Source organism: Papilio machaon, chromosome 28 (genome assembly GCF_912999745.1).
Source record: "Papilio machaon chromosome 28, ilPapMach1.1, whole genome shotgun sequence".
In the NCBI taxonomy this organism is placed as follows: Eukaryota; Metazoa; Arthropoda; class Insecta; order Lepidoptera; family Papilionidae; genus Papilio; species Papilio machaon.
In genome coordinates this window covers 1789879-1814392 of record NC_060013.1, presented here as the reverse complement: position 1 = coordinate 1814392, position 24514 = coordinate 1789879, and the positions used below count along the sequence as shown (strand labels likewise).

Sequence of the window (24514 nt, the reverse complement as noted above, 5' to 3'; positions counted from 1 at the left end):
ATTTCTGACAATTGGTGATGGAGTGCGCGGCATTCAGTTGATACGTTTTTTTTATTAAAATTTAGATATATTGTAGATAAAAAAATACATATGATACAAATGTATATAATAAGTTACATAAAATTAATATCCGTCAGTACACCATCTAAAGAGTCACTGTGTGCCGATTTGTAAAATATAAGTGACAGTTGTTTTGATCTAGTGAGGTTATATTTCAATGTTGTAAAAAATATTATAGTGAATGTTTTTATAATGGATTCAGCACCAGCACAAGAAGTTACTGAACTGCTAAGACAGTGGGAAGAGCAACATGCGACTCCTAACTATGACCCCATACCAACACTCACCAGGTGAGATGTTTATACTTAAATGTCAAAAGTAGCACATTGTAAACTTTCGTAGCATGCTATCGAATTGTAGCCGGTGTAATAATACTGCGTGTAAACTATGGAAAATTACTAAAATAAAACAAAGGGCTTAAAATTAAAATTTTACATAAATTCAAAAATGCTACAAGGAATATCAAGCTAAATGACTTTCTAAAATAATGTATAAAAGATTTGAAACTTGTCCAAACTGCTTAAATCTTGAATTTTTTTAGTTTCACAACATTTCACAATTTCAATTTCAACAAGACTAGCTGTGGGTTTCTGAGACTAAAATCTCCGTTTAAAAAATGTTGTTATCTTTGTACTGTCAAAGATAACGACGTATGACAATATGTTTTATAGAGAAATTTTTGCCTCAGAAATCAACGATAAATGGTTAAACTTAACAAGTAACTTAATCATTTTAAATTAATCAATTTATGATTTATATATTAGAAAAAGACATGTGACTAGTAATAATGAGTTATAAACTTATTCAATTGACAGAATACATGTCAACGCATGTAGCATTTGCTGTTGGTATCTCATCTTAAAAACAATGATAGTCATAAAACTTCTTATTAGCTTTTGCTTAAAAAAAACTTAGTAAGTAAATATTCTATGTGCTATAGCAAACAGTAATCTATCTGTGTGAAATTTCATCCAAATCAGTTAATGCGTTCTAGACTTACATGCTTACAAACATCTATCTATCCAAACATTCACATTTATAATTTTAGTAATATGTGCCTTGAAATAGAGAGAGCTTGAGTCCAAATATAATTTGTAAAATGGTGAAATTTATATTTAAAAGTCTAAATCTGAGATAAATAACTTATATTTTACTAATATTATAAATGCAAATGTTTAGATTTATGGACTATGAATGGCTGATTGTTAGAGAGATGGAGTCTCCGGAATGGTGAAATTTGGCTCAGATGTAGAATATAGTCTGGTAGAACACATAGGTTACTTATTAAGTTTTGTTTTGTTACATTCGAGTCCTGAAAATATTCTATTTGTTATAACAGGATAGCAGAGATTATAGAAGCGGAAACAGAGAATTTTATGAAGAAAGATCCGGACCCATTTGATGAGCGTCCACCGTCCCGTACAGATCCGGAGTGCGCGCTGGGCCAGGCGCTTAAAGTTATGTTTAAGAAAGATAATTTTATGACTAAGGTAATAATCCACATGTCAATATTTTATATGATAATTTCTAGTTTACCGTGATAATCTCAAAAACTATTAAACTATTATTAGAAAATAAAATAGTCTACTACATTTATATTATGGCATAATTTCGATTGAATGTAGTTTTGCATGTCTTGCTGCAGTGGAAACCGACAAGATTGTAAACATGTTATGTTTTATGACTTCTTTTTGTTGACATTCTAAAATCTTATCTTTCCTTGCTATAGTCATGGATGTTTATTTCCTACCCATTGTGATATCTCATTTGGAGATCACAGTGCTAGGTCAAAACTTATAGTTTATAGTAATTAAAGTCCGACAAACCTGTGTGACTCAGTGGGTAGTAATTAAACTAAATTATGACAACTCTCTAGCGCCCCCCAGTCAATGTCAAAAAATGTTACAAGATTATTTTTGTACCATAGGTGTCATGTCATTAATCTACGTCATTTTCTAAGTAGTGTTGTGTAGTCTGACAAAACCAACTGCATTAGCAGACCCTCTCTCACACAGTCAAGTCTGTTAGTTTGATTGTTTGACTACTTAAGAACATCATCAATCCAAGCCAATGTCAAAAAAGTGCCAATTGCTCGGACTGTAGCTTTCATGTCTCGTCTAATTTTATATACATATTTATTGTCAAAACCAGCTGCAATAACAACACTTTACTGACTTAATTTCATTCCATTCAAAACATATCGTCTCAGAAGCCCATAGTAAAATACATTTGTGCTGAATAATACCTCTTATGGTGGTTTGAATATATAATAATCAACTCAATTTAAATTAAAATCGATACTGAATTAAACTTGCTTTGTAAATTTATTAATAAATTTTTTTTCTTTTCCACAGCTAGTAAATGATTATGTCCGAGACACGTATTACTCGAGGCAGAACATCACGGGCCGGGATGTGTACAAACTGAATGTAGCTGCGTGTCGACTTACACTTGATCTGATGCCGGGATTAGAAATGAGTGTTGTATTTCAGGTTAGTTGTTATCATACTTCTTACTAATAATATAAATGCGAGAGTTTAGATGGATGGATGTTTGAAGGTATTTCCGGAACCGCTGAATCTTGATGAAATTTGGCACAGTTATAGAACATAGTCTGGAAGAACACATAGCCAACTTGTTACCTTTTTTTAAAATTCCGACTGAACGCAGTCGCGTGTAAAAGCTAGTGATATAATAATTTAACGTAGCAATTGTAATAAGGCTATGCTGATGCATTTTTTTTAAACTAAACAGGTATTTCTCGTTGGGCTGATTGAGTCCCTACAATCAAATATTCCCATTCAATCTACCGATGGTCTAATAACCAAGTTAAAAAGACGAGACCCAAACATAATCATTTATTACTAAATTAGTGAAATTAAGAAGGTTTTTATTAATGATGCTTGTTTTAGGATAATGAAGCGTTAATACAGCGGCTAGTGAGTTGGGCGACCAAGTCTCCGGAGCCGCTGCAGTGTTATGCTACCGGCCTTGTCGCAGCCGCTATGGAAGTGCAGGAAATTGCTACTAATTTTAGGTAATAAATAAAAAAAAATCTATAAAAAAAATGTCGATTCTCTATTAAAATAATAGAATTACTTTCAGTTGTTTGATATGATTTTTTCTTGTACATAAAATGTTAAACTAAATTAAGTATTTTTTAAGCTCTTAGAAGTTCAATTTTTTTTTAAATACTGTCTAACCTTGATAAGCGAGAGTCATTGCCCAGTCTCGACGGACAACCTCCATAAGCGAGAAATTCGGGTTAGAGAGAAACCTCTATAAGCGAGAAAAATATCGCGGTCTCTTGAACTCCCGCTTGTCCAGGTTCGACTGTATCTAGAAGTTTATTGTTTATGTTACAGGGATTTAAATGCAATGCTAGTACCACTAATGCTAAGGAGGCTACACGAATTAAGAAATAAGACTCAAGAGGATAAGGTAAGGAATTACTCATAATTATTTACCATTAATAATTATTATCCTTACTTCCTTATCTCTATTATATAAAATTCTCGTGTCACGGGGTTCGACTAGGTTAAAAAGGACATTTAGTACAAAAAAATGATTTTAGTTTAGAACAGTGATTTTCAATGTGGTCTGAGACCCATTGAGTAGCAACTTGTAGGAATGTATAGTCGAATCCAATGCTTCAAGATATGTTTGTAGAATCAATTTAAGTACTATACAGTCGAACCTGGATAAGGGAGAATACAAGGAACCGCGATTTTTTTTCGTTTATAAAACTTTTTCTCTTGCCTGAGTTTCTCGCTTATGTAGGTCGTCCGTAGGAACCTGACTATGAATCTCGCTTATAGAGGTTTCTCACTTATCTAGGTTCGAATATATATAATTATGAAAGGGGTCTCTGAGTAAAAATTTTGGGAAATATATTATCTTTGTCACGTCATGCTGCATATATCCATGTCGCTCATTCAATGTAACAGTCAACGCTATAGCTGACAATGTAATATGTACTCTATGTTTTACAGCAGACGAATCAAAATGCGGTGACACCGCCGAACCAGACGCGTCACTTCGCCAGGTTCGACAAGAAGAGGAATAATGATATCAAAAGCAATGGACCAATCGTCGATAAAAAAGGTTTAATAAACACTGAATGTATTAACAACATTGGTAGAAGCCAACAACATCAGTTGCACGAATGGACCTCGCTCAGTGAAATACCACGAACACACAGAAGACAGGCGTCAAGTGAAAGTAATTACAACTACAGTCTAATAAGTGTGGTGTCGGAGGACTAATTTTAGTCCTCTTTCCCTTCCCATTCTTATAAGGAAAGGATGGGAAGGGGATGTGGATTTGATAGAGGAGGAGATGCATAGGAAGGTTAAATCTTTTTGTGCGTCTCCTCTTTCGTCGATTGAGGGTAGGCAATGTGATTGCGAATGTCTTTGGACAGCGGTCGCTTCGCCATTTTGGCGAATTCATGTGGCCGCTTACTCGTTTGCCACCTTGTAATATAATACAAAAAAAAAAACAAACTATATATATGAAAAATTGGAGTTTCTGTATGTAATATCGAGGAACAAATCATATTTCGTATGTCGTCACTTAGCTTACAACACCGCTTAAGTCGATAATTGACGGTTTTCACATTTTAATGCCATTAGATGGAGCTCATTCCGCGTCTAAACATTGCTCATATGATAATTGAAAGATAAAGAAATGTAGTACTGTAGACAAAAATTAAAGAAATATTTCTTAAACGTTAAATAGCGTATTTATTAAGAAATTACTAAAAAAAACACCGTTTTTTTTTAAATGGACAGTTTTTTTCGTCTCATGTAAAGTTGATATAAATGACTTATGCGGTGTTGTTAACTAAGGGACGATGTTTCTTTTGTGTCATAAATGACTGAACAGAGGTTGGAGAGGTGTCATTTTAAGCCTATTCTTCCTTTTAGTGTCATACGAATATAGTAAGTCATTTTTTTTTTCAGATCGAGAGAAAGATGATGGAGGAGGGAGTGAAATGCTGATTGATGAGACACCTCCACAAGCCAGCAAAGATCCTGAAACACCAATTAAAAATTATATTTGTAAGTATAAAACTGATGATGGGCTCCTATGTAAATAATTGTAACTCAAATTTTTTTTTTTTTTTTAATCCTATCTCGATTATTTTAAAATACAAGAATTATTATAGATTTCAGTTGCCTCTTACGTTTTATAATGTCGGAAAATTGTACGGTTTCGGATAGATTTTTTCATTTTCAAATAATAGCAAAATACTATTTTATTTTATTTCCAAGTAAAAAATAGACCCGGATAATAACTAGAACAGGAATGACGAAACAATGGCACGAGAAATAATATATTGGTCATGTCATTAATCAAATTGCCACTTAAAAATTGTGCACAACGAAAAAAAAGTGACATGAATACCTAACAATATGGAATTTTCCCAATTTACAAATTATTTGCTGAGCCGTTTATGACCTCATTAAATATCAAATAATATAATGTTTCCAGCGAGCGCGAGATCTCCGGAGCAGTACGCGCTGATGTCGCCACCGGCGCGCCCGCCACTGCCTGTGCCTGCCCAGCCACCACTCACGCATGACCCCTCCTCTAACTCCAGCTGGGCCGAGATGGAGACCTACGTCATTGGTCTGTCCTCTATATGTCTATATCATTAATAAAATTGCAGTGACTGTATAAAATATATAAAAAAGTGCAAGTGTACAGTCTGATGATTGTGATAGCTTAATTTTACTCCTTCCTACCCTTTTCTTATTAGGAAAAGATGGGAACGGGATGTGCATTTGATGGAAGAGGGGTCGCACAGAAAGAGGAAATGTTCTTCTGAGCGTCCTCCTTCTCCGTTGATTAAAGGTAGACAACGCATGCATTAGCGGATGTCTATGGACAGCGGTCGTTTCGCTATTTCGGCGAATTCAGGTGGCCACTTGCTCGTTTATAACTTATGACAAGAAGGTAGTTGATGCATGCGGGCATAGTGTTATGATTAAACTATGTTTATCTCTCTTCCTCTCACTCTGTCATATATCTGTCATATATACGTTAAATCTATTAATGACTGTTATGTTTTTAGGTAACATACAAATTCATCCGCCGACGGACGCAACCAAACAGATGTTGATACTGCGATACCTCACACCAATGGGGGAGTACCAAGAGGTAATGTTTTATATATACATACGAACCTGGATAAGCGAGAGTTCAAACGACGATGATATTCTCGCTTATAAAGGTTTCTCTCTCATCCGAGTTTCTCTCATATAGAGGTTTCTCTCTCACCCAAGTTTCTCTTATATAGAGGTTTCTCTCTCACCCAAGTTTCTCTCATATAGAGGTTTCTCTCTCACCCAAGTTTCTCTCATATAGAGGTTTCTCTCTCACCCAAGTTTCTCTCATATAGAGGTTTCTCTCTCACCCAAGTTTCTCTCATATAGAGGTTTCTCTCTCACCCAAGTTTCTCTCATATAGAGGTTTCTCTCTCACCCGAGTTTCTCGCTTATCCAGGTTTCTCTTTCACCCAAGTTTCACGCTTATCCAGGTTCAACTGTATATACAGTCGAGGATGTATATTTCCTACCCATTTCAATGATATCATTTTACGTTCACAGTTTAAGAATATGGAATACTAGTAATGACCTAGTCACCCCTTACTTAGACTAGGTTTTTTTAGTATAGTTGATAAAAAACTATTATGTATTTATTCGCAGTTCCTATCGCATGTGTTCGAGCAGAATGCCCTAGGTCTGATCCTAGGATATCTGAACGTCCGTGAATCTCGCGACTCCCGTCTCGCCTTCGAAGCTCTAAAGTATCTCGCTGCGCTGCTCTGCCATAAGAAGTTCTCTATTGACTTCATAAATATGGGCGGATTACAGGTTAGAGGCAACATTATAGTAGGTTTACACTGCACAAAAATGTATCAAAAGAATCATATCATATCCTTTTTCTATGTATCCTTTGACGATTAAAGGATGGCAAAGGTTTTTATAATATAAAGTAACAAACAAGTAAACGGCCACTTGAATTCGCCAAAATGGCGAAATACCGTTGCCAATATACATCTGCATTTATATGCGTCCCCCTCCTCTGACGATTAAAGATAGACAACGCATATGCAAACGCAGATGTCTATTGACAACTGTCACTTCGCCATTTCGGCGAATTCAAGTGGCCGTTTACTTGTTTGTTACTTTATATAATAATAATAAAAAAAACTTGAGAGGTGTCAAGGGACACCCGGATGGAACGAAGTTCCTTTCAATTAATTTGTGAAGGAACCAATGTTTATTCTATGAATAAAAAACTTAAGTCTTCACAAGAAGTACATTTTATTTCTATGAATTTTCGTTATAATATATTGTCACGTCGTTGCCATGGTGAAGTAGCGCTCATTCGTCGTTAACATACATACTATAGCAAAAAGTGTCGTGACAACTTTTCGTAAGAATTTTTTCCGTCTAGCCCCCTTTCACAACGCGCGATAAGGAACTTCGTTCCAAAAAAACTTGTATTGATACATACTGTTGTCTTTGCCTTGTCAAAGAGAAATTAAGGAATGACAATAAATGTCAATTAAAGAATCACTGTAATGTAAATTCGTTGTAACATTGATATATATATTTGCAGAAGTTTCTAGAAGTGCCCAGACCATCGGTAGCGGCGACCGGTGTGTCCATCTGTTTATATTACCTGGCGTACTGCGAGGATGCTATGGAGCGCGTCTGTCTTCTGCCAAGAGCTACACTAGCTGACCTCGTCAAGTTAGTATTAATGTGCTATAATTGTGACGTCATAGCTTTTTTTTTTTGTTAGGATAGAAATCCTCCAAAGATATGTCTTTATGCGGAAGACAATGTATGACTCTTTGAAATCCTCTTGGTACTAACTTCAAGTACAAAAGTATCTTATAGCATTATGTCAATAAAAAAAACTTGTGAGCCGTCATGGGACGCCTGGCAGATGTGAAACATCGTGTGTGTACAAGTGATATGCATAAAATATTAAATATTATAATTAAATAAATAAATAAATAGTAATAATAATAATGATAATAATAATAATAATAAATAATAAAAAATATTATTAAAATAAAATAAAAATATATATATATATACCTCAGTATAGCGTGGCGACCCGTCGCCACGGCAAGCGTCGCCACGCCAACAATTCGGTTTACAAGTGAGCCTATAGATGTTTCACATCAAAAAATAAAAAATGGGTGGTTTGTAAAAAAAAGTGCTACATTATCAAGTATATTACACAGAAGAGATTTCCGTTTTTTTTTCGTAGAACTCTTTGTATCTCAACTTGGTGTAATAAAAGGATATTAAATAAAATAAAAAAATGTTTTTTTTTTTGTATAGATACGCGCTATGGCTACTAGAATGTTCTCACGACTCTGGTCGTTGTCATGCGACCATGTTCTTTGGTCTCTCATTCCAGTTCCGTGTTATCTTAGAGGAGTTTGATAACCAGGTTAGTATCTAATACATATTCTTACTAAAGTCAAACATATTATAAAGTGTCTTTTATAAGATTTTTTGTTAGATTTTTATATCTTAATTAGTAATTGTGTTCTTCCAGATTATGTTCTATATCTATGTCAAATTTTAGTAGAACCATAAAAAAGAAAGGAATTCTCCGGAAGTCTTTTTTGATGTAAATTACTTCAGTGTTGTCATTAACAATACAAAATGACAGTTCGAAAATGGACTTTCGGTTAGATGTCAAAATTATATGAAACACTCCATCCATCTTACTAATATTATAAATGCGAAAATTTTGATGGATGGATGTTTGCTTAATAAAGGAAAGGCTCAACAGATCTTGATGAAACACACAGATGTAGAACATAGTCTGGAAGAACACATAGACTTATTAATTTTATTTTTAATACAGCGCGGACACGCGGGTGACAGCTAGTATTAATTTGAAAATTAACACTTTCAATGCTACTAAAATTTTATTGTATTTTAAAATAGCTCAAAATCAGTGAACGTGTTGAAATAAAAATGTATTTTTTTAATGTTTAGGATGGCTTACGTAAATTATACAACGTGATATCAACTTTACCCATACTTGGGTCTGATGAGGAGGAGTCTCGCGTCTCCGAGGACGAGACTTGCGCCGCGCGACAGATCGTGCGACATGTTTGCGTCGCATTGAGAAGGTTAAACTATACACTAATAATATTGACAGAGAATGTACTGTCAGCTACATAAATGTATACGTTTACAAAATTATACAAACTTGTATTTGCCTTCTGTATCAAAAATAAGTCTTACCGAGATCGTCGATGGCTCAAGGCTAAGCACTGGACTTGTAATTTGCAAGTCCTGGACTCGTATCTCACCATGTACCAGTGTGTTTTTCGATTATAAGAAATAAACATGGATTTAATTTAAATATAATACGATGAATAATGAGAAGAAATTCAAAGATATATGTGAAGTCAACCCGCACTGGGATATGGTTGATTATGACCTAGTCACCCCTAACTTGGGGTAGGTTACGAGCCCCTCAGTGGGGACGTATAGTGAGCTGATGATGATGATCGAAATTATGTATGCACTTATCCTTTAATAATATGATGTATTTACGGTCGGATATGTTCATTTAACTTTAATGCAAGTCTCATGTTATTGTGGTCATATTGTACTAGTTAATTGTATATATGTTTTTATTTCTGCAGGTATTTAGAGGCACATTTAAGACTGCGCGCTGCACAGGTTGCGAGACAGCAAGGTGATAATATACCAGAACCGCCACCTTATAAGGTAAGAGTGAGCGAGAGATATGAAAAGAAAGATGCCAAACATATAAATCTATTTGTTTATTATAAAAAAGCTATAAAACCCGACTGACTAAACCTGTGACACTCAGTCGAAGAAAACGGATCGAATAACACCACATTCGTCAAAATAGGTTCAGTCATACGAGCTAAAAAAAAATTTGATGACGTAATCAACTTACTTAGAGCGTCGCGTCGGTGGCTCAGAGGTTAAGCACTTGACTTGTAATCTGCAGATCCTGGGTTCGAATCCCACCATGTACTAATGTGTTTTTCGATTCTCGATTTATATATATACATTTATTCAACGTTCTTACGGTGAAGGAAAAACATCGTGATGCTGCACATATCTGAGAAGAAATTCAATGATATGTGTGAAGTCAACCCACACTTGGCTGTGGTTGACTATGGCCTAGTCACCCCTAACTTGGGATAGGCTCCGAGCCCTTCAGTGAGGATGTATAGTGAGCTGACGACGTAATCAACTTACTCAGGAGGGTCTTTACCCTGATCGGATCAAGGAAAACTTTACATAGATTCATCTTATCTATATATATAAAAGAAAGTTGTGTTAGTTACACCATTTATAACTCAAGAACGGCTGAATCGATTTGACTGAAAATTGGTGGGCAGGTAGCTTAGAACCAGGAAAAGGACATAGGATAAGTTTTACCCCGTTTTCTATTTTTTTTATTCCGCGCGGACGGAGTCGCGGGTAAAAGCTAGTATAATGTAATTGTTATTTCAGGCATCGAAGTCGTCACCGGAAGAGATCCAGGAGCAGATCGAGCTGCTGCAGAGCGTGGCGTGGTCGCGCTGGCCTCCGGTAGATGAGCTGCTGGAGCTGGGCGGAGTCGCCTTACTGCTGCAGGTCGTCGGCTACGCTTATGAGTGGAACTTTAACGGCAGGTATTGTATATGCTCGATAACACTGCTTACGAGTTTGGTCTGTGGTAGCGGTCACGTTAACTGTGACGGTGTTAGGGAATCACTCGACTTGTGACTGTTGTAATGGTCACGCAACTTGACATAATGGGAGGAGATCACGTGACTTGTGACTGTAGTAGGGGTCACGTGACTTGTGACTGGTAATGGTCACGTGACTTGTGATAATAGAAGAGATCATTCGACTTTACTGGTAGGGGTCACGTGACTTGTGACTGTAGTAGGGGTCACGTGACTTGTGACTGGTAATGGTCACGTGACTTGTGATAATAGAAGAGATCATTCGACTTTACTGGTAGGGGTCACGTGACTTGTGACTGTAGTAGGGGTCACGTGACTTGTGACTGGTAATGGTCACGTGACTTGTGATAATAGAAGAGGTCATTCGACTTTACTGGTAGGGGTCACGTGACTAGTGACTGTAGTAGGGGTCACGTGACTTGTGACTGGTAATGGTCACGTGACTTGTGATAATAGAAGAGGTCATTCGACTTTACTGGTAGGGGTCACGTGACTAGTGACTGTAGTAGGGGTCACGTGACTTGTGACTGGTAATGGTCACGTGACTTGTGATAATAGAAGAGGTCATTCGACTTTACTGGTAGGGGTCACGTGACTAGTGACTGTAGTAGGGGTCACGTGACTTGTGACTGGTAATGGTCACGTGACTTGTGATAATAGAAGAGGTCATTCGACTTTACTGGTAGGGGTCACGTGACTAGTGACTGTAGTAGGGGTCACGTGACTTGTGACTGGTAATGGTCACTTGACTGGTAGAAGATCTTGTGACTGTGGTAGAACATCACGTGACTTGTGACTGGTAATGGTCACGTGACTTGTGACTGTAGTAGTGATCACATAACTTGTAGCCCTTACTTTGTCGACGTTGTAGGTCAAAATACCTTGCAAAGAAATTATTTCCATACGTTGTCGATATGACCATTTTTTTTATTACACCGTGTGCAGGGCGGAGACTGTGCGGTCAGCTCTGGATGTGATCTCTGTGTGCTGTGTAGCTCCGCGAGTGCAGCTTCTGCTCACAGAGAAGATAGACATGAGAGACGCTGATCTCACCACTGGAGTTAACATTGTGCTCGGTAAATAACACTCATAGTTGTTAATAGCTCACTAAAGAAGTTTAGTTTTAGTAGAAGAGATTTATTACTTTTAATTTTTCTTTTATTTAAGTTAGCTTGCAATATCTATATATATAAAAGAAAGTCGTGTTAGTTACAATATTTATAACTCAAGAACGGCTGAATCGATTTGACTGAAAATTGGTGGGCAGGTAGCTTAGAACCAGGAAACGGACATAGGATAATTTTTACCTCGTTTTCTATTTTTTATTCCGCGCGGACGGAGTCGCAGGTAAAAGCTAGTCTATATCTATATATATAAAAGAAAGTCGTGTTAGTTACACTATTTATAACTCAAGATAGGTCGAACTGATTTAGCTGAAAATTGATGGGGAGGTAGCTTAGAACTAGGAGACGGACATAGGAAATTTTTTATCTTGTGTGCAATTTTTTTAAATCCGCGCGGACGGAGTCACGGGTAAAGGCTAGTTAAATATATTTATTAGTCAATTGATTTTAATTGTAATATTTTCAGGTGCTGCTGATGGTGAGATAGTACCAGATCCAGAAGTGCAGAAGGCAGCTCTAAATGTACTGGTCAACTGCGTCTGCGCACCGGTACATAGGGTATGTATATTACAATGTTATCTTCAACAGTGAGAACAGTGCATTCAACATGTTATGAAACATAGCTTTAAGTTAATGTCAATCTGCGCATTTTACTATAAAAACTAATAATTTTTTATATAGCAAACAAAATTGATCTTTCAGTGAATGTAATAAGGTTTATTTTAACTTTGCCTGTCTTTTTTATCAAAAGCAAGAGTAAAAAACGATATGAAATATTTAAAATTAGACCTTATTTCCATCGTATAAAGCTTAATTTTGTTTTCTCTGTCTCTATGTATAACCGGTTTTTGTTTGTAATTGCAGGCCGGTACATCGACGACTCGTTTCTCTATCACTGGCTCCAGTAAGAAGAAGACTGCCCTTAAATCCTACGAGGATCTCATACAGAAGGTGTGGGAGAGTGTACGGACAAACAACGGCATCATGGTAATGTCTCTGACTCTTTATTACTACATGTATTTTGTATACATATATATATCTTTCTAATATGTGTTTTTTGGAATAAGTTTTAGTTACTTATTCCATAAAAAAAAATTTGGATTTTATATTAGAATTGATACTAGCGCCATTTAACTAAAAATCATCAAAAAAACATAATAGATTATCTAATTTTTTTTTCTTTTCACTCAGTAGCTATTAATTTTTGACAATATGTTTCCTTTGTCTCAAATAACTTGTAAAAAAAATATAACCCACTTTTACTAAAAAAATCAGATACAACATGTTTTAATACTAATGTAGTGGAGATTTGTTTTTATTTTTAAATATCAGGAATTTTTTATTAATTCACATTAAAATTCCAACTAAATCTTGAGATTCAAACCCAGGACCGGAATAATCCATACCTTTAACAATTAATCTATTAGCACTTTAACCTGAGTGTTAACTTAATAAAAAAATTGACCATAGACCAATATAAGAATGTTATTTCAGGTGTTATTATCTCTGATGTTGGTGAAAGCTCCGATCACGGACGCGGACAGACTGCGCGGGCTGGCTTGTCGTGCGCTCGCTGGACTTGCGCGCTGCCCCACAGTGCGACAGATCATATCCAAGCTACCGCTGTTCACTACCTCACAGATACAGTGTTAGAAATCACATAACAATGTGCAATTTTACTCCCCTACCCCTAAACCCCCCCTCCCTCTCTTTCTCACTCTCTCTTTCCCCCTATCTCTCTTTCTCTCTCTCTTTCCCCCCATCTCTCTTTCTCTTTCCCCCTATCTCTCTTTCTCTCTCTCTCTCTCTCTCTCTAGGTATCTCTCCATTAATGGAGGTTGGCCGTCAGCTCAGTGAAATAAATGTTCAACGCTGGCAATATTCGTCCACTCCTTGATATTACGCAGCCACGATTTCTTTCTTCGTCCAGTGCGTCTTTTGCCTGCAATTTTGTCCATCACCGTATTCCTTGACCCCTGACCCTATCCACCATTTTCTTATAAGGGATGGAAGAGGGAAGGATTATACTGGTAGACATCTGATGGATGAAAATGCCAACTCGACTGGTGAAATACCACAACCACAGAGAAGAACACACCACAAGTTGCAGCCATTCCAAGTATTTTGATGAGTATGCATGCTGAAGTACTAATTTTAGTCTTCTTTAAATTCCCACCCTTTTCTTGGGAGGTGGATTTGAGAAGGGGACTCACATTAACCTCTTTCTATGAGTAACGCCAATACAAATGCAGATGTCTATTAGCAGTCTCTTCGCTATTTCGGCGAAATCAAGTAGTCGTATGCTCTTTTGCCACTCTTTGCTATTAAAAAAGATTATAGCACATTTATAAAATCGTCCTCCAACAACGCGTCTCCGAATGAATTGGATAAAGGTATTATTTTTTAAGCAAAACGATACGTCATTCTCTCTTATACGGTAGGGCGTTGAGTTTATAAATGCGCTATAACCTTTAAACGTTGAATTCCATTGTTCTGAGACTTGTATTTAATATGTATTACTATTATTTTTGTATTTCTAAACATGTTGTGTTTTGCAGCGTTGATGCGGGACCCTATCCTGCAGGAGAAGCGGCAGGAGCATGTGATGTTCCAGAAGTACGCGCTGGAACTGCTGGAGCGAGTCTCCGGCAAGAGCAAGCATATGGGCGCAGAGTTTGAGACCTCGCTTGCTAATATACATAGGGTGAGTGAACATTACACATTTCGAGTGAATATTACACAATTCTAGTGAACATTACACTATTTTAGTAAACATTACATATTTCGAGTGAAGATTACACAATTCTAGTGAACATTACACATTTCGAGTTAACATTACACAATCCTAGTGAACATTGCACATTTCGAGTGAACATTACACATTTCGAGTGAACATTACACAATTCTAGTTAACATTACACACTTCGAGTGAACATTACATATTCCGAGTGAACATTACACAATTCTAGTTTACATTACACATTACGAGTGAACATTACACATTTCGAGAGAACATTACACAGCATGGGGACATTTAGTCTATTATGTCCCTGTTTTGTCCAAGATAATGTAAGGGATGACAAGATGTATCCCACGAGCATAGTGTAGCTTCCCAACAGTGAGAGAATTTTTCAAATCGATTCAGTATTTTCAATGCAAACAAACAAATACACAATCAACTCTTCCTTCTTTATAATATAAGTATACCTATACATTACACAGGATGAGTGTGCGTAACGTTATATGGAGTTTACTAATGTACAGAAAACAAATTAAACAAAAGTAAAAAAGTCGACGTCTTAATGAGTTTGACGTTAAATGGAGTGACGTTATATGGAGTGTATATATATCATCAGGCGAACGTAGTAGCACAGACTCGTATCAACTACAACGAGCGCCAGCTGCTGCAGCTGGTGGCGGCGCACTTGGCGGCGCGCGGGCTGCGGGAGAGTGCGGCGGCGCTGCAGCGAGAGGCCCGTCTCCCTCCCCCAGCCACCGCCGCACCAGCACCACCCCCACCACCTGTATACACACCCTCCACACCTGTCAGGGTGAGTGGATACGTAAAGCATTCATTGTCACAACACACTCACTGGACCAGTATTGACTATGACCTAATCACCCCTAACTTGGGGTAGACTTCTAGCTCTTCAGTTGGGACGTATAGTGAAATTACTGTGTTTTTTCCAGCCTCGTCTGTCAGTATCCAGGTCTAGTAGTGTGGGGTCTGCAGCTGGGGCGCTGCTGCATCGCGACAGTTTGGATCACAATCACATGCATGTTGACAGTGACAGCCCACTGCCGCCTGTCATCAAACTCAGGTCAGTTATTATCGTGGTTTTACACTGTACTGTAAAATATCTGTCTCATTCAAGAATTTTTTTTTCTAGCAATATTCAACTCTATTTGCTTTGTAGGAAAGTTCAAAATAGTCTAGCATGCAAATCAAGAGTAACACAAGCTGTTTCAAACGATATTGAACTCTATTGTCTTTGTAGGAAAGTTCAAAATAGTCTAGCATTCTATTCAATAAAATTACAAGTGTTTTCTAATGATATTGAACTCTATTATCTTTACGGGAAGGTATAAAACATGCGTACCAGTCAATAGTAACACGAGTGCTTTCAAACGATATTGAACTCTATTTTGTTTACAGGAAGGTTCAAAATAGTCCGGCATGCCAGCCATCAGAACACAAACGTTCGCTACAGAAGCAGCTGAGCGCCGCCGGTGAGCGAGCGCTCTCACCACCTCGTGTCACTTTACACTCAATCATCACTGAATACTTGTACAATCAGCACGCGCTCTGCAAGAACCCAGTCGTCACATGCCCACAGTTTAACTTGTTTGAGTGAGTTTATAAAGTTAATTCTCACTTTTGAACCCCCCAATTATTCAGAAGTAGCTTTTACCCGCGACTTCGTCCGCGCGGAATAAAAAAAAATGCACACAAGATAAAAAAGTTCCTATGTCCGTCTCCTAGTTCTAAGCTACCTCTCCATCAATTTTCAGCTAAATCAGTTCGACCGATCTTGAGTTATAAATAGTGTAACTAACACGACTTTCTTTTATATATATAGATTACAGTATAACCCATTATTATACCATTACGAGACTAGGCTTAAAATTTGTGTTTTGAAGAGTAGAATTTTTGAGAATTTTTTAAAAAAATTTGAAGGATACAAACAATCTTAAAATTCGTTTTTTAACTTCGGAATGAAAAAAAAAACAATCAAATTTATGATGAATAATTTTTTGCATAAATTTTTCAAAAAGTTCATCAAAAAACACAAAATTTAAAAAAAAAAATCCCAAATCGGACAATTTTTCACCAAGTTTGGCTATTTAAAATAAAAATAGCCGAAATTTTCTAAAATTGATATCTCTCGATTGGCTGAATGAAAAAAATTGAAAAAATCATAGAAACTTTTTTCGAAGGGTATAAAAAGATGCCCAAATTTCAGAGAAATCAGAGATGCAAATCCAAGATAAAAGAAAAGTTATAAATATATATATATATATATATATTTTAGATTAAAATATAAAAATATATAATATATATTTTTTTTTGTTCTAGACCGCACAAGTGCCCGGAGCCAGCACGAGTGAGTACGTTAGCGGCGCTGGCGGCGCGCGGTGCTGAGGCAGCCAACGTGTGCGCGCGCGTCGTGCGCCGGGAGCTGGGCGCGCCCGCACTCAAGCGCGCGCACAGCCGTCTCGTGCACGCGCACTTCGCGCCAGTCCGCACGCTCAGGCTGCAAGATGATGATGCATTCTTCACACATACTATATTCCATGTAAGGTTTTTTTTTATATCATAATATGCCTATAAAGTGATGTGATCTCTGCCCATAGATATTTGCAATTGCAGATGCGTTGCCTACCTTAAATCGACGGAGGAGGGGACGCAATCCTCTTTCTGTGTGTCCCCTCTTCCATCAAATCCACTTCCTCTTCCCATTATTTCCTAATAAGAAAAGGACGGGAAGGGAAAGAGGAGTCTTCCGGCACCACACTCATCAGACTGTACTTGGAATTACTTCCACTTGACGTCTGTCTTCTGTATGATCGTGGTATTTCACTGAGCGAGGTCCATTAAACCCAAAAAAAATTGTAGTTGTGAGAACTACCTCTGATAAAATGTACAGTCAGGGCTTTTCGCGGTGCTCACTTTCTGTCTGTCCCCTACACCGTAGATTAAAAATAGGTATCACTATTGCGGATGTCTATGGGTAGTAGTCGCTTTGCTATTGCATCATTTAATTTAAAAAAAAATTTTTTTTTGAATCTAAGGTATTAAGTTATTTTTTTCCAGCCGACGCAACAACAGCTGTTAGCAGCGACGTCATCAGGGGACATTCGGATATTCAACTTATTTACCGGCGTAGAAGAGAATTCTTATCAAGTTCATGAATCTTACATATATCATATGCAGGTCAGTAACAACTTTATAAAGAATACTGTCGGTTTGTGTTCCTCAACGCAGAATTTAAAAAAAAAAATAGCCTATAATACGCTCATATAATATATGAGCGTATTATAGGCTATTTTTTTTAAAGTAGCTCATATATTATATGAGCTACTTTCCCGTCTAAGTCTAGTCAAAATCGGTCCAGCTGTTCTAGAGATTACTCTACTCTAATATTTTAAAAAATGGTTTTTCTTTTCCAACAATGTTAATAAAATTATTGTATTATATATGTATAGATAATGTTGGTTTATAAAGATTATCGGTTATTGCGAATAAATATTTCTAGTCCTTTTGATGTCTTAATAACCGGTTTTTTATATTATCTGTGAAAGTCTTACGATAAAATTCTAAAAAATCATACTCTGAAAACTGATAAATTTTGACACCTAAAATAATAAGACGGACCAATTTCAGTTTATTTATTTGTGCAATTTTAAGATCTGAAATAACAATATTTACAGTTTGTTAACTGTAAAGTGATTCAAAGACCTGGAAAACTTGTGTCCAGTATAACAGAACTAAAGACCTGGATTAAGAATTGTTGTGTTGCAGGCGAGTCGCGACGGCTTACTGCTGCTGGCGTCTGCCACCACCACCTGGAGACCACTCTCAGCATTATGGAACATGAAGGAGTTCGAACAGCTGTTAGTACAACACTATCAGATACTTGTATTAACAATATTGACGTTCCTTTCATTTCCATTGAAAAAATAGAAACCACATACATTTGCTCATTTATCCTGCTTCTACCAGGAGTACTACTAGTCTACTAGTCAATTCTATATTTATACCCCTATTCTACCCTTAGTTTTCTCCCCTTTTCGTCTACGTCAGTGTTTCCCAAAGTGGGCGATAATGCTTGGGGACGTCTGAAACCTAGGAGGGGGCGATAAGGGGCCCAAAAAATGGGGGGCATTGCAATTAATTAAAGTAATGAAATATAATTGATTTTCAAAGGGGGCGGTGAAAGAAATTAAGTTTGACAATCACTGGTCTACGTTATCTCCTTTTTACTTCAAAAAAGATAAAATTACAGTACACATGACACTTGCTCATTTACCCGCTTCTACTCTAAAAGAGCAAAATGACAGACCTTAACCTCTTGGCAGCAGATTTCAACTAGACAATGAAGAGTACGTGGAGTTCTCCAAGATGTCTGACGAGCGCATCATCGGCACCAAGGGGGAGACGGCCACCGTGTTCGACACGCGCACCGGCCGCGAGCTGATGACCCTCGCGCCAGCCATCAGCAACCAGTACGCCAAGAACCGGGCTACCTTCAATCCCACTGATGAACTGGTACTATCAGGTCAGCACTACTTATACTAGTTCAATTTCTCAAGGAGTCTAATGAAACTACTCTCCTTTAACAGTTATTCTGTTAAAATTGTGTTGTAAAATCATATTGTATAACTATCAATTGCCCGCTACTTAGAAAAAATCTAGTAATATATATAATCTTTGTCACCAGAGTATAGTGTAGCTTCTTAAAGGTAAAAAAAATTATAATTGTAAAGCGGTTCGGTAGTTTCGGAGCACATTTTTAGAGTTATAGCTTTTCTTATATATGTTACTTATTTACATACAGATGGAGTACTTTGGGACGTGAACACGGGCAAAGAAATCCACAAGTTTGACAAACTGAACCAGACGCACAGCGGAGTCTTCCATCCAAACGGCCTCGAGGTACAGTCAGGGCACTTCACAGTGTTCCACTTACAGAAAAATTGTCTTGTTCTTTGCTACTTCTTAACATAATTACGGAAAATTAAGCGTATTAGAATTAAATATATAATATACTATATTATTTATTGTAATGTTTATATTTGTTAATTTTATTATTTATATAAAATAATTTAAACCCAAAGATATCTATATATATAAAAGAAAGTCGTGTTAGTTACACTATTTATAACTCAAGAACGGCTGAATCGATTTGACTGAAAATTGGTGGGCAGGTAGCTTAGAACCAGGAAGCGGACATAGGATAATTTTTATCCCGTTTTCTATTTTTTTTTATTCCGCGCGGACGGAGTCGCGGGAAAAAGCTAGTTTCTAATAAAAACAGCTTTAAAAATGTCACAACATTATTGTAAAAATAAATATAAAAAAAAAATTAAAGTTCTATTTGATTTATTTGTTATGTAAATATTGTGAATAACAACACTTAGGGAAATTTACCACAAAAAAGACCTTTGGAGTCCTTTTAACTTCTATCTTTTGTGTCTATATTGTCTATATTTATATATCTATGGTTATATAATTTAAAGAGGTTGTATTATGTTATATTTTCAGGTGATATCAAACACAGAAGTATGGGACTTACGAACTTTCCATCTATTAAGGACAGTACCTACACTAGACAAGTCTGAGGTTAGTCTTTACTATTATTTATATAGAAATAAACATTTGAAACCGGTTATAACGACATCGGTCAATAGTCAATCGTATTTTTTTTATCGTGTAAGATGAAGATGGAGCAAGGATCCATTAGAATTCGCTAAAATAGCGAAGTGAAATCCCTGACGTCGGTCAGAAATCGGTGACGAAATCGAAATCGAAAATCGAAAGAAATCGGTGACGCTAGCGGCTGTTGCTACTCGGCTGTTATATGACAAAGTTTTTATACGTAATTCTAGTATTTTTTTATAAAAAAATTAATACGTATTGTCTATGCCGGTATTAAAAAAAAGAGGTCTTAAGTAAAAATTCATCCACAGTTGAAAAAATTTTTTTTTTACTCTGAGTGATATTTGACAGAAGTGGTTACTATGACAACAGTCCACAGAGTATATTTAGTGCTACTGTCACTTGATAATGCTGACTATAGTTAGCAAAAGGCATTATTTCTTCGTATTGTAGATTCCTTGCCTCGATTTTTAATGGACAAAGGAGAGAAAGTGGTATTTTGTACCCTAATAAAGAAATTTATAATTATTAAGCTTTTTAGCCGACTTCAAAAAGAAGGAGGTTATTAATTAGACTGTATTTTTTTTAATGTGTGTTACCGCGATGCTCCGCCCCTGGTGGTCCGATTTTGATAAAAAATTATTTTAATCGAAAGGAAATGCTTGCAGATGGGTCCCATTTTTTTGATTTTTTTTAAATAACTAGAAGACTAGTAGATTTTGAATTAAGCTTCAAAATGTGTTGCGAAAATTAGGGACATTTTTGCTTTCAGCGCTTACGTAGGCTAAACTATAGGATCTACATAAAAATGATGTATGGACGAATTGTAGCTCTTTAAATGTGCTAAATAAAAGTCCGCGATAGCATATATCTATATTTTATAGTTTTCTCACTATAACCATTTTTATGAAAAAAAAAAACTTGAGAGATGTCAAGGGACACCCGGATGGAACGAAGTTCCTTTCTATTAATTAGTGAAGGAACCAATGTTTATTCTATGCATAAAAAACTTAAGTCTTCACAAGAAGTACATTTTATTTCTATGAATTTTTACGTTATTTATAGTCACGTCGTTGCCATGGTTACTATAGCAAAGTGTCGTGACAACTTTTCGTAAGAATTTTTTCCGTCTAGCCCCCTTTCACAACGCGCGATGAGGAACTTCGTTCCAAAATGAAAAAAATTGAGTTCGAATTTCGACCAATGGGCGACCACAAATATAAATTAACGTATTTTATTTATAATTCCAGGTGATATTCAATCCGACATGCAGTGCGCTGTACGCGGTGTGCTCAGACCAGGACTCTGAGGAGAGAAGTCAGTTTGACACCAGCTTCAAGACATTGGACCCTTATGATTACTCCAGTATAGGTGAGATGAGTTCCTAAAGTCTAAGAAAATACCTCTTAATTTCAATCAAAAATTAATAATTTATCCATACATAAAATTACAATAGCTCAGTAGCGCCCTCTTTTCAATGTCACAAGTCTTGTATAGTTCGACATACTTATCTGGAGTGGTAAGAGGCGCTGCTGTCGCAGTAACTTCTGTCTTACAATATATAAAACCTATATGGACATCAAAAATGCCGTAAGAAAAGGATCTTGGGACAGTTTTTTGCCATTTACAAGATGACGCTAGTGAGAGATAAATTAGTTTGATTTATTCTCAACGGTCTTTATATAGAAAGAAAACAAATCATTAAATTTACATTTAGAGACGAAAATGAAATTCATTCATTCATTCAATCTGTATCACTGAATGACTTTACAGCGACCATAGACGTGAAACGTAACATCTACTCTCTGGGTGTGTCACGTTACGGCACTCAGATATCTCTGGTCGAGAACATGGGAGACTTCGAGCAGGTGCAAGAGTCATGTGTCAAGTTATACGATGTCGGACGTAAACGGGACCACGACGATGACGCGGTCAGTACAAACAAACACACATACAATTACACTACAGTCGAACCAGGATAAGGGAGAGTCTAAGGGGCCACATACCACAGTTTCTCGCTTATGAAGGTTTCTCTTTTACGAGAGTTTCTCGCTTATGGACGTTTCTCTCTGACGAGAATTTCTCGCTTATGGACGTTTCTCTCTTACGAGAATTTCTCGCTTATGGACGTTTCTCTCTTACGAGAATTTCTCGCTTATGGACGTTTCTCTCTTACGAGAATTTCTCGCTTATGGACGTTTCTCTCTGACGAGAATTTCTCGCTTATGGACGTTTCTCTCTTACGAGAGTTTCTCGCTTATGGAGGTTTCCTTCTTACGAGAGTTTCTCGCTTATGGAGGTCTCCCGCTTAGGAGTTTCTCGCTTATGGAGGTTTCTCTCTTACGAGAGTTTCTCGCTTATGGACGTTTCTCTCTGACGAGAATTTCTCGCTTATGGACGTTTCTCTCTTACGAGAATTTCTCGCTTATGGACGTTTCTCTCTTACGAGAGTTTCTCGCTTATGGAGGTTTCTCTCTTATAGAAGTTTCTCGCTTATCCAGTTCTCGCATTGAAACTAAATCAGATAACTTTAATTTTTTTGTTTTAAATTTACCTCAATTATCTTTTTTTTTCCAAGGAGGAGGACGAAGAGGAAGACATGGCGGGCGGGTCCGACAATGACGACGGCTCAGACTCCGGCTCCGACAACGAGGACGACTGTTAGTATTTGTACATACCATAGACAATGTGATACCAGTGGTCGTACATTGTTATTAATCTAACTAATATTATAAATGCGAATGTATGGATGGATGGATGTTTGTTTGTTTGAAGTTATCTCCAGAACTGGTTAACGAATCTTGATGATATTTAGCACAGATGTAGAATATATTGTAAGATCTTATAGGCTACTTATTAAGTTTTTTTTTAATTCCGCGCCGACGGAGTCGCGGGCAAAAGCTAGTCTAACCAAAAGAATAGGTGCTTTTTAATTTACAAAAGAGGTTATTTTACTTATTTTATTGTATATTTCAGTAGCGACAAGTTTGTTGAGGAATGCAGTGATGGGACTGGCTGAGGGTGGCAGCAGCGGAGATGACTCCGGAGATGATGCAGATGAAGTGCGCCCCAGACGACACATGCGCACACGCAGACGGGTAACTATATATATATATCTAATATATAAAATTCTCGTGTCACAGTTTTCGTTCCCGTACTCCTCCGAAACGGCTTGACCGATTCTCATGAAATTTTGTGAGCATATTCAGTAGGTCTTAGAATCGGACAACATCTATTTTTCATTTTGTTTTTTTTTTTTAACTGCGCGCGGACGGAGTCGCGGGCGACAGCTAGTTATATATATATATATATAAAATTTCCATGTCACAATGTTACCATACTCCTACGAAACGGCTTTACCGATTTTTATGAAATTTTATATACATCTTCAGTAGGTCTGAGAATCGGCTACTATCTATTTTTCATACCCCTATCAAGTTTTTTTTAACTACACGAGGAAGGAGTCGTGTGTGACAACTAGTATATATGTAATAATGATAAATACCAGCAACATATTGATGGCTCATACAAATAAGAACCAATGTACAAATTGACAATTACAAGAGAGACTCTCAAAGTTTTACCCTTTTTTTAGTAAAAAAAAAAAACATTTACACTTTTAAATTTGTATATTGTTCAGTGTATTTGTTAATTAAACTAAGTGGTAACTTTTAACATATAAAAGTAAAAATCAACCAATTTGTTACTTTAGCCCTTACATATAGGACCCATAGATATGTTGCACGAATGTATCACATGGTCTGGTGAAATACCACAACCATACAGAAGGGGAGTGTGAGGGGAAAGTGAATTTTAGGAAGGGACGCATATGAAGGGGAAATATCCTCTTTCTATGCTCTGACGAGTGTGCGTGTTGAAGGGCGAATTTAAGTCTTTTTTCTTGCCCTACTCTTTTCTTAGTCTGGGAAGGGGTAGTGGAAATATCCTTTTTCTAACCGTTTCTCTCAATTGTGAATGTCTATGGTCACTTCGCTATTTTAGCGAAATATTTTGCTACAATGTTATGTTTGCCACCTTATATTATAAGAAATTTTTTTTAATTGAGTGGTTTTCACTTTATTAATATATGTTATTTTTTGTTTCCAGGCCGCGGAGAACAACATGAGCGATAGTGAAGGAGACCTGGATATTATTGAGTTTGACCTCGACTAGAGAACAATAAATGCC

General features: G+C 36.8%; 1 protein-coding gene across 2 annotated transcripts; it reads left to right on the top strand.

Moving 5' to 3' along the window:
- On the top strand, positions 1 to 24514 carry LOC106713399 (protein mahjong). 2 transcript variants are annotated; one of them, XM_045685152.1, is made up of 34 exons: positions 1 to 350; positions 1400 to 1550; positions 2415 to 2552; positions 2973 to 3097; positions 3426 to 3501; positions 4053 to 4164; positions 5025 to 5123; positions 5557 to 5694; positions 6140 to 6225; positions 6774 to 6941; positions 7693 to 7826; positions 8430 to 8541; positions 9099 to 9235; positions 9758 to 9842; positions 10605 to 10765; positions 11768 to 11898; positions 12413 to 12504; positions 12811 to 12933; positions 13441 to 13594; positions 14505 to 14650; positions 15303 to 15497; positions 15637 to 15767; positions 16103 to 16297; positions 17024 to 17243; positions 17762 to 17881; positions 18470 to 18561; positions 19030 to 19226; positions 19506 to 19603; positions 20213 to 20290; positions 21577 to 21697; positions 22100 to 22257; positions 22905 to 22986; positions 23303 to 23424; positions 24434 to 24514. In XM_045685152.1, the coding sequence occupies exons 1-34, from the start codon at positions 253 to 255 to the stop codon at positions 24497 to 24499; spliced, it is 4341 nt and encodes a 1446-aa protein (XP_045541108.1). In that variant the 5' UTR covers positions 1 to 252; the 3' UTR covers positions 24500 to 24514. The 2 variants fall into 2 exon arrangements, with proteins under 2 accessions (XP_045541108.1, XP_045541107.1); XM_045685151.1 differs by having other exon boundaries at positions 19027 to 19226.

Coding starts and splice junctions, on each gene's coding strand:
- LOC106713399 (XM_045685151.1), top strand. CDS start 253: ATGGATTCAGCACCAGCACAAGAAGTTACTGAACTGCTAAGACAGTGG. Junction 13,595..14,504: donor CACTACCTCACAGATACAGT/GTTAGAAATCAC, acceptor TGTGTTTTGCAG/CGTTGATGCGGGACCCTATC. Junction 23,425..24,433: donor ACATGCGCACACGCAGACGG/GTAACTATATAT, acceptor TTTTGTTTCCAG/GCCGCGGAGAACAACATGAG.